Source organism: Arachis ipaensis, chromosome B04 (genome assembly GCF_000816755.2).
Source record: "Arachis ipaensis cultivar K30076 chromosome B04, Araip1.1, whole genome shotgun sequence".
Classification (NCBI taxonomy): domain Eukaryota; kingdom Viridiplantae; phylum Streptophyta; class Magnoliopsida; order Fabales; family Fabaceae; genus Arachis; species Arachis ipaensis.
The window spans coordinates 130,293,831-130,304,354 of NC_029788.2; the positions used below are offsets into that span (position 1 = coordinate 130,293,831).

Here is a 10,524-nt window from a genome sequence, read left to right on the forward strand (position 1 = left end):
TGTAGTGCACAAAAAAAAATAGATAAAAGGTTGCTACTTTTTTGCTTCCGAATAAGGTATATGTCATTGATTCATTCCGTCCATTTGAACAAAAAAACAACTCTCTTTTCGATATATCTTTAGGTAAATTGTCGAAAAAATGAAGAAAGATTCGCTTTTTAAACGATAGTATTCTTCTCGATTCCAAATTCTAAAATCTCTAGTATGGTGACATAATTCTCTAGTTTTAAAACCAAACACCCTTTCTCTTTCTCTCATTCCCTCAAATTTTGGTTAATAAAGTTAAAAAAGGTTTAAGGAAATATTTCTTTATTTTTGTTTGAAGAACATACACTATTGATTATTTAAATTTTTAACATAATTATGTTAACAAACCATGCAAGTGAGGAGAATAATTCGTTAATTGTTGTGATAATGTTAAATTGAATGCCCATTAATGTGGGTGGTTGGTTTTTATTTTCAATGCTGAATGAAGAACTTCATATGCCTATATATAATGAAGTAATCCTATGAATGTTACGTACAGCAATAATAAAAACTAAAATATTCCCTCTCTCTCTTTCTTACCGTAAAGCACTTATTTATTTTTCTCTTACTACTAATATAATATTAATATATTATCTTTATAGTAGTATAATAGTATTGGTAAATAATGATAATAGTATTTTTCTATTTATACTTTATTTTATTACCTCTTTCTTATTTATCTTATTTATTTATTTATTTATTTATTTCACAACACGTTATCAGCACGAGACTCTGATCAAATTTTTAGGAAGACTCAGGTAACAAATTTTCATTATGTCGAAGCTCTCTCATCTTGAATTCAATGCTCTTGATATATCTGGAAATAATTATTTATCATGGATATTAGATGCTGAAATCCATCTTGATTCAATGGATCTTTGAGATACCATCAAGGCTGAAAATAATGCATCCCAGAAGGATAAAGCCAAAGCCATGATTTTTCTTCGTCGTAATCTTGATGAAGGATTGAAAAATGAATATCTCACATTAAAAGATCCTGCAGATCTTTGGAAAGACCTTGAAGAAAGGTACAATCATCAAAAAACAGTGATACTTCCTCAAGTTCGATATGAATGGACGCACTTGCGTCTACAAGATTTTAAATCTATAAATGAATATAATTCTGCAATGTTTCGAATCACCTCACGGATGAAATTATGTGGGAAAAAGATAACTGACCATGATATGTTGGAGAAAACTTTCTCAACCTTCCATGCCTCGAATGTGCTCCTGCAGCAGCAGTATCGAGAGAAAGGGTTTAAAAAATATTCTGAGTTAATTTCTTGCATTCTTGTTGCTGAACGCAACAATGAGTTGCTTTTAAAAAATTATGAAGCGCGCCCAGCTGGCGCCGCCCCATTTCCTGAAGTAAATGCGGCAAATTACCCCAGAAGAGGTAAATGGCAAGCTTTTAATAACAAGAAAAATTATGGAAAGAAAAGAAATTATATTCAAAAGAGAGGATCTCACCAGAAGTGGGATAAAGAAAGAAATATCGAGCAGAATAAATCAACAGAGGATAAGTGTTTCCGTTGTGGTGGAAAGGGTCATTGGTCACGTACCTGCCGTACCCCAAGGCACCTAGTTGATCTTTACCAGGCATCTTTAAAAAAGGACGACAAGGGAAAAGAGTCAAATTTCGTTTCAAATGATGCTAAAAATTCCACCACCCATTATGATGTATCTGATTTCTTTGAGGATCCTGAAGAAAATATTCGTCATTTGATCAATGATGGAATAGTTTAATGTGTGAGATTGTTAAGCATTCATGTAAATAAATAATGTAAGGAACGTATTGTTAAGTTTTAGTTTCTATGTATTTAAGTTTTAAATATGATGTATATAAATAATGAAATATTAATGTTTATGAATTTTGAAATTATTAAATGTGTCAAGTTTAAAAATAAAATTTTAGTATATGACATTATTTTTATGTGCAGTATTTTTTAGAAAAATAATTCCGATCAAGTATTCAATTTAACTGTGCATACTAATCATTTTATTATTATTTGTTTTTGAAGAGAATGGCAAGGATATGTAATGAAGATGTATGCCTTACGGATAGTGCGAGTTCGCACACTATTCTCAAAAGTGATATATATTTTACCCATCTTGTGCCAAAAGAAGAATGTGTTAATACTATAATTGGCTCAGGCAATGTGATTGAAGGCTCCGGAAGAGCTATAATTTTATTTTCCGGAGGAACAAAATTCATAATAAATAATGCAATGTTGTCTACCAAGTCTCGAAGAAACTTGTTGAGTTTTAAAGATATTCACCGAAATGGATATCATATTGAGACTATGAATGAGGGAAATCATGAGTACTTATGTATCACAACTCATGATTCAAATAAAAAGGTTATATTAGAAAAGTTGCCCTCACTTTCATCTGGGTTGTATTATACCAAGATTAGTGCAATTGAATCACATGCCACTGTAAACCAGAAGTTTACTAGCCCAAATGAATTCATAATTTGGCACGACCGATTGGGTCATCCAGGAACAACCATGATGAGGAGAATTATTGAAAACTTCCATGGACATTCACTAAAGAACCAGAAGATTCTTAAAACTAGTAAATTTTGTTGTGCTGTATGTTCTCAGGGAAGTTAATTTTAAGGCCATCACCAGTAAAGATTGGATTCGAGTCCCCTGAATTCCTGGAAATGATTCAAGGTGATATATGTGGACCTATTCATCCACCATGTGGATCTTTTAGATATTTTATGGTCTTAATAGACGCATCTTCGAGATGGTCACATGTGTGCTTATTATCTTCTCGCAACCTGGCGTTTGCGAGATTACTGGCTCAAATTATTCGATTAAAAACACAATTTCCAGAAAATACAATTAAAGCAATTCGTCTTGATAATGCTGGTGAATTTACTTCCCAAGCTTTTGATGCTTATTGTATGGCTAATGAAATAAGTGTTGAACATCCAGTAGCTTATGTTCACACACAAAATGGGTTAGCAGAATCACTTATTAAACGCCTCCAATTAATTGCTAGACCCTTGCTTATGAGAACAAATCTCGGTTTCGGGGCATGCTATTTTACATGCCGCAGCACTTATTCGTTTGAGGCCAACAAGTTATCATCAGTTCTCTCCCATGCAACTAGCTTTTGGCCAGCAGCCAAATGTTTCCCATTTAAGAATATTTGGGTGTGCGATATATGTTCCCATTGCACCACCTAATCGCACCAAAATGGGACCCCAAAGAAAATTGGGGATATATGTTGGATATGATTCTCCCTCTATAGTAAGGTATCTTGAGATACAAACGGGAGATGTATTTAAAGCCCGGTTTGCGAATTGTCATTTTGATGAATCAAAATTTCCAACATTAGGGGGGAGAGAATAAGCTTCCTGAAAAGGAACTTAACTGGAATGCATCATCGTTGATGCATTTAGATCCTCGATCAGGGCAATGTGAACTAGAAGTTAAAAAGATTATACATTTGCAAAAAATAGCAAATGAATTGCCTGATGCATTTTCCGATACAAAGAGGATAACCAAGTCATATATACCGGCAGAAAATGCCCCAATTTGGATTGATGTCCCAGTTGGACAAATTGCCACCGAAGCAAATTCACGCTAGAAGCGTGGCAGACCTGTCGGTTTCAAAGACAAAAATCCTCGAAAGAGAAAAGAGGTAAATATTATTTCTGTTGAAAAAGACATAGTAGAGACACCTGCAATTGTCCAAAATTCTGATATAGTTTTAACGCCAGAAGACGTTCAGGTACTTGAAAATTGTGAAAATGACGAGATCTCGATAAATTATGTCTTTACAGGAAAGAAATGGGACCGAAATAAGACAATTGTCAATGAAATATTTGCATATAACGTGGCATTAAATATCATGCATGAAAGTAAGGATCTTGAGCCAAGATCAGTCGAAGAATGTCGACAAAGGAATGATTGGCCAAAATGGAAAGAAGCCATGAAGGCTGAATTAGACTCACTTGCAAAACGTGAAGTCTTTGGACCTGTAATCCTTACACCAGAAGATGTAAAACCTGTTGGATACCGATGGGTATTTGTGAGAAAACGAAATGAGAAAAATGAAGTTGTACGCTACAAAACTCAACTTGTAGCACAAGGTTTTTCTCAGAGGCCAGGTATAGATTATGAAGAAACATATTTACCTGTAGTGGATGCGATAACATTGCGTTATTTGGTCAGTTTATCTGCATCTCATAAACTGCATATGCATTTAATGGATGTGGTAACAGCCTATTTATACGGCTCATTAGATCGGGATATCTATATGAAAGGCTCTGAAGAACTAAAGATATCTAAACCATCCAATAAATATTCGCAAAGGGTTATACTCAGTCAAATTGCAAAGATCTTTATATGGTCTAAAGCAATCTGGACGAATGTGGTACAATCGTCTTACTGAGTATCTGGCCAAAAACGGATTTAAGAATGATGATATCTGCCCATGTGTTTTCATAAAGAAAACTGCATCTGGATTCATTATAATTGCTGTGTACGTTGATGATTTAAATATCATTGGAACTCCTGAAGAGATTCCAACAATTATAAAAACTCTAAAAGAAGAGTTTGAGATGAAAGATCTTGGAAGGACTAAATTTTGTCTCGGCCTGCAGATCGAGCATATACAAAATGAAATCTTTATTCATCAAACAACATACACAGAGAAGATCTTGAAGAGATTTTATATGGATAAGTCACATCCATTAAGTACTCCAATAATCGTAAGATCTTTGGATGTGAAAAAGGATCAATTTCGTCCTAAAGAAGAGAATGAAGATATCCTTAGTTTTGAAGTACCATATCTTAGTGCAATTGGAGCGCTAATGTATCTTGCTAATAATACGCGACCTGACATATCATTCGCGGTGAATTTACTAGCAAGATATAGTTCTTCTCCAACCAGAAGACATTGGAGTGGAGTCAAACAAATCTTTCGATATCTTCATGGAACGGTTGATATGGGATTGTTTTATCCCTATGGATCGAAGTCAAACCTAGTTGGCTATGTAGATGCCGGATACTTGTCTGATCCACATAAAGGGAGATCTCAAATAGGATACATGTTCACATATGGTGGTACAGCTATATCATGGAGGTCCACGAAACAGATGATAGCAGCAACCTCCTCTAATCATGCTGAAATACTGGCGATTCATGAAGCTAGTCGCGAGTATTTTTGGCTGAGGAGTCTGATTCAATATATCCTATCATCATGTGGACTGATTGATCATAAGATAGCTCAAACTGTCCTGTTTGAAGATAATACAGCATGCATTGCTCAACTTAAAGGCGGATACATCAAAGGTGATAGAACAAAGTATATTTCTCCCAAATTCTTCTTCACTCATGATCTTCAAAATCAAGGGACAATTGATGTCCAACAAATCCGTTCAAGTGACAATCTGGCAGATTTATTCACAAAGTCACTTCCAAAATCCTCCTTTGAAAGATTGGTACATGAGATTGGGATGCACCGATTTCGAGACATTAAATGATGTTGACAAGAGGGGGAGATTGTACTCTTTTTTCTTTGGTCAGGTTTTTTTTCTCATTGGGTTTTTCTTGACAAGGTTTTTAACGAGGCAGTCCCCGTCACAAAGGATATTGTACTCTTTTTCCTTCACTAAGGTTTTTTCCCACTGAGTTTTTCTTTAGTAAGGTTTTAATGAGGCATATTCCTAAATGGGCATTCAAAGGGGAGTGTTGTGATAAGGTTAAATTGAATGCCCATTAATGTGGGCGGTTGGTTTTTATTTTCAATGCTAAAAGAAGAACTTCATGTGCCTATATATAATGAAGTAATCCTATGAATGTTACCTGCAGCAATAATAAAACTAAAATATTCTCTCTCTTTCTTACTATAAAGCACTTATTTATTTTTCTCTTATTACTAATATAATATTAATATATTATTTTTATAGTAGTATAATAGTATTGATAAATACTGATAATAGTATTTTTCTATTTATACTTTATTTTATTATCTCTTCCTTATTTATCTTATTTATTTATTTATTTATTTCGCAACATTAATAATATTATAATGATTTTGAATAAAAAAGTTAATCGAAAATCGAAATGGTAATATCAAAGAAAATTTCGTCAAAAATAAAATAAAAAAATAAAAAAGGAAAGAGAAAAGAAGGTACCATTGCAACGAATGCAGCTGTCAGCAAGCCAAAGGAACTATCATCGCTTCTTCCTTCCTTCATCCTCCAAATTAGGGTTCTTCAGTGTTCCCACTTTCCCTCTTCCAGCTTCAATCTTCACTCTACCCAACCACAATTTCACAATCCCTCTTGAGCTCCCCAAATCCCCATACTCTCCGGCAAAAAAAGGTACGACATTCTTTTCTTTCTCTCCTTTCTTACATTCGAATGATTCCCATCTTTTTTTTTTCCCGTTAAGCTTATTCGTTATATGAATTCTGGGTATATTTGTTTCACTTCAGTTTGCTCAAATTTTCATTCAAAATTGTCTTTTGGCGACTTGCATATATGTACTGTATATGTGTGTCCTAATTTCATGATTATGGTATTAGCTTGCATAAACTTCAAATTTTCATTTTGTTTAAACCCGTTAGAAGTGTCATATGGGTGACTTGATATCGAATGGCGTTTGTTCCCTGACATAGTCATGATTCTATGCAATTGTGTAAAATCACGTTCAGGTCAACGCTTAGATATAGACTAAATGGGGAGTAAAGGTCGAATGCCGCCTCCTCCCCATATGAGGCGGCCACTTCCCCCGGGGCATGGCTTGTTACACCCGGAGCAGGTGCCTCCTGTGATGCATCCGCATCCTGGCCCGTTTTCTCCTTTCGATATGTTGCCACCCCCGCAAGTGATGGAGCAGAAGCTTGCTACACAGCATGTGGAGATGCAGAGATTGGCTACTGAGAATCAGAGGCTCGCCGCAACACATGGGACTTTGAGGCAGGAGCTTGCTGCAGCACAGCACGAGCTGCAAATGTTGCACTTGCAGATTGGCACCGTGAAGGCAGAGAGGGAGCAGCAGATACGGGGCATGTTGGAAAAGATTGGCAAGATGGAAGCTGAGCTGCAAACAGCGGAGCCTATTAAGCATGAACTGCAGCAGGCACGAGCGGAGGCCCAGAGCTTGGTTGTGTCCAGGGAGGAGCTTATTGGTAAAGCACAGCAATTGAATCAGGAGCTTCAAAGGGTCCACGCGGATGTGCAGCAGATTCCTGCCTTGATCACAGAGCTGGAGCATCTCAGACAAGAATATCAGCATTGCAGGTAATCGTTTGTTTTTATTTAAGTTTTGTGGTATAAGTTTAACTGCTGCTGGATTGAATGACAATGCTTCCTGCTCGTTAATAATTAGAATAGACAATTTGAAATGCTATTTCAGTGAGACATGAGTGTGTCCATTAATTTTAAGTGAACTTATGGTAGTGTTTTTTAGAAGCTTTGGTCGCTTAGGCAGTGGGTAAAGATAATGTGGAGATGTGACAGGTTTAGCAGTGCTTGTATGCATTCTGTAAATAATGGTCCTCATCTTTTGAGGGACTTATGGTTAGAGAAATGAAAAGAGTAAGACTATCTATATTTCCCATTTTCCTTTTTGTGGCTTAATAACAGCCCTAGGCCAACAAAAACTGCAGATGAAACTATCAGAAATGACTTGACTCTAGTGGCTTTATATAGACTTTGTTTTATGATAAAGGCAGTGGCATTGTATGATCTATGCAGCGAATCTGAACCTCATAGCGCGAAATAAGGCTTAGTAGTTCCTGTTATCTAACTTCATTAACAGCACCCAATTGCTCCTTAAGTCTGCCTAGTTTTACTTTTTGTCTTTTAAAAAATTTCTTTTCTTTGGTTATCTAAAAGATTCCATTTTATTTACCCTATAAACTGTTAAACCAAAGATCCTATTTTTTTGGGTTTTGGAATCAATATGCTTGTTCCAGAGCTGGAGTCCCTACTATACAAGGCCAATTGGCCTTTTCTTTCTGGACTGTAATTATTTTCTAGAAACAGTCCCTCTGGAAGTTTGAATGCCAGGGACATTTCATTGGCTTCTTGAGTCGAGCTCATGGGAATCTCTTGAAGGATGACATGGTAAATTTGCCAAACAATTTACTAGCCAGGGATTGTGACTGAGCCAAACATATATTGAGCCATCTATACTTCCCTTCTTGGGTAGGGATGTCCCATTTAGTGCGGTCAGCAACTGGTAGGCGCATAGGTCATACCTTCCTCTTTGTTTTATATCTGAATCTTCCTTTTGCTCTTCTCCATTCTATTGAGCACCCAAACAGCTTTCATTGTGGCCCTTTAGTCCCATCCATAATATCCAATTGATATCTACCCACTTGATCTTTCTATGTGCATCTCGACACATTTGTAGCATGATAACCTAACCCTTTGGTTTCTATCTCACCTTTTGTGCTTACATCATGCTAGTGTAGTGTCGGCTGCCATGTTATGCGCCCCTTATAAGTTATAATCTGCTGTTCTGGTCATGCAGGGCGACCTTTGACTATGAAAAGAAATTATACAATGATCACCTCGAATCACTTCAGGTCATGGAAAAGAACTATGTTTCCATGACTAGGGAAGTGGAAAAACTCCGAGCAGAGCTTACAAATACTGCTAATGTTGATCGAAGAAGCAGTATGTATCTCCTTTTGTTACCTGTTTTCTACATTGGAACCCTTTGTCTTCAATTTTTCAAGATTGTGGATTGATCATGGTATGTAATAAAATTTAGGTGGGCCATATGGTGGCACCTCTGGAACTAATGAGAGTGAGCCTTCTACTTTTCCTGTGGGACAAAATGCATACGAAGATGGTTATGCTGTTATGCAGGTGTGTGATGCACCATGTGCTACATTGTTTTTAAGTTTCTCGTGGGAGTTCAGCATTCAGATCCATTATCTAATATTATTAACTTCTATATTATTTTTGATAAAATTTAATCTTTGAACTTTTTTCTTCATGTTTTCATGTTTTTAAGTTGATACTTTGTTAGCCTTAAATATAGTATCTAGGTAGAAAGTAGAATGAATTAATTGTATTTAGAACTATCTGCCTCTGTTGTCAAGGAGTCATGATATGTTTTGCTTGCATTGTTATGCTTCCAACCTGTTGCAGGTTTTATAAATGATTAAATTCTTAGCAGTTGTTTGTGTTTTAGTGGTATAATATGGAGTATGCCTGAATTGGACATATTTTGATCTTACTTCTGCAATGAATTGTTACTCATAATTGGCGTTGGGATAGCACTGATTTTACATTTAACACTAGTCTTTTTATAACCTTGATAAAGACTTCTTCAAAATCTGTTGAAGTAGCATGTCTGTGTTACGTGATTTGCATAATAGCAATATTTAGAAGTATTTCATTTATTTATAGATAAAAAATCGGACTGATTCAATAGTAACACAGATGGGTAAGATGCTTTGTGTGTGTAACTGCTATGTAATTGTGCTTTTCTTATAATATAGTGAAAGAAATACAGTTTAACAGTAGAAAATGAGAAGAATTTGAATGTGTGGTTGATGACTGAATGCTTGCTCAGAATGTATGAAGATCTATAGAGGGTAGTAGTTGTATATTAGCAGCAAGGATACGTAGAAATTTTTTTCAGAGATTTTGATGTTAGTGATATCAATGTGAACATATGAGGTGTTGTTTGATAATTTGATACATGTAGCTAAGCCCTTCTAGTAGTACAAATCTCTTTGTTGTTGATAATTGGAGTTACCAATTAGAAAGGTTCGTTTGTTGGATTGATTCATTCTGATTATAAGTTCAAGTAAGATGCTGATTTTATTCCAGTGACTATAATTATATTGTTTTTCTGATCATATATATTAATGCTCTATCCGACTGGATGGTTAATAGGGACGTGGTCCTATCCCTGGGGCTGGTGGTGCTGTTGCCGCCGCTGCTGCTGCTACTGCTGGTGCTCAACCGGGTCCAGTTTCTGCAGGGGCTGTTTATGATGCTTCCAGAGGAGGACCTGGCTACAACACATCTTCAGGGCCAACTTATGATCCGCAGAGATTGACTGGATATGATGCATTTAGAGGAACCACTTATGATTCAAAGAGAGGACAGGTTTTTGATCCCCAAAGAACTGGTTACGATCCGCAGAGAGCACTTGCTTATGATCCATCGAGGACAGCCGGCTATGATGCACAGTCAAGGGGTGTTGCTGGCCCACATGGACATGCTCCAGCAGCAAACAATATGCCTTACGGATCTGCAACACCACCCACTCGAGGTGGAGCTGGATACGAGGCACAGCCTCGCGGGGTAAACCCTGCTGTTAGGCGATGACCTTGAGATGCCACATGCCTCTCGTAACGAGATGTTGCCCCGTTATGCATGGTTGGAAGATTTATGAGCAACTTTGGGGGAAAATCGATGAATATTGTCTAGTGTTTCCTGAGTTGTATGCCTCATCTTTCTTATGTATAATGTGCAATCTACCAAAGAATGAAAAAATGCAGGTC

General features: G+C 36.4%; 1 protein-coding gene across 3 annotated transcripts; it reads left to right on the top strand.

Moving 5' to 3' along the window:
- On the top strand, positions 6,167-10,524 carry LOC107635519 (protein FLX-like 2). 3 transcript variants are annotated; one of them, XM_021122138.1, is made up of 5 exons: positions 6,167-6,370; positions 6,617-7,294; positions 8,532-8,677; positions 8,775-8,872; positions 9,911-10,524. In XM_021122138.1, exons 2-5 carry the CDS (start codon positions 6,729-6,731, stop codon positions 10,346-10,348), a joined length of 1,248 nt encoding a protein of 415 aa, XP_020977797.1. In that variant the 5' UTR covers positions 6,167-6,370; positions 6,617-6,728; the 3' UTR covers positions 10,349-10,524. The 3 variants fall into 3 exon arrangements, with proteins under 3 accessions (XP_020977797.1, XP_016194491.1, XP_016194490.1); XM_016339005.2 differs by having other exon boundaries at positions 6,704-7,294; XM_016339004.2 differs by having other exon boundaries at positions 6,168-6,373; positions 6,706-7,294.

What these genes read in the sequence shown, in the direction of transcription:
- LOC107635519 (XM_021122138.1), top strand. Translation starts at nt 6,729, where the DNA reads ATGGGGAGTAAAGGTCGAATGCCGCCTCCTCCCCATATGAGGCGGCCA. An exon ending in TAATGTTGATCGAAGAAGCA is followed by an intron (nt 8,678 to 8,774) that starts GTATGTATCTCC and finishes AATAAAATTTAG; the next exon opens with GTGGGCCATATGGTGGCACC. An exon ending in ATGGTTATGCTGTTATGCAG is followed by an intron (nt 8,873 to 9,910) that starts GTGTGTGATGCA and finishes GATGGTTAATAG; the next exon opens with GGACGTGGTCCTATCCCTGG.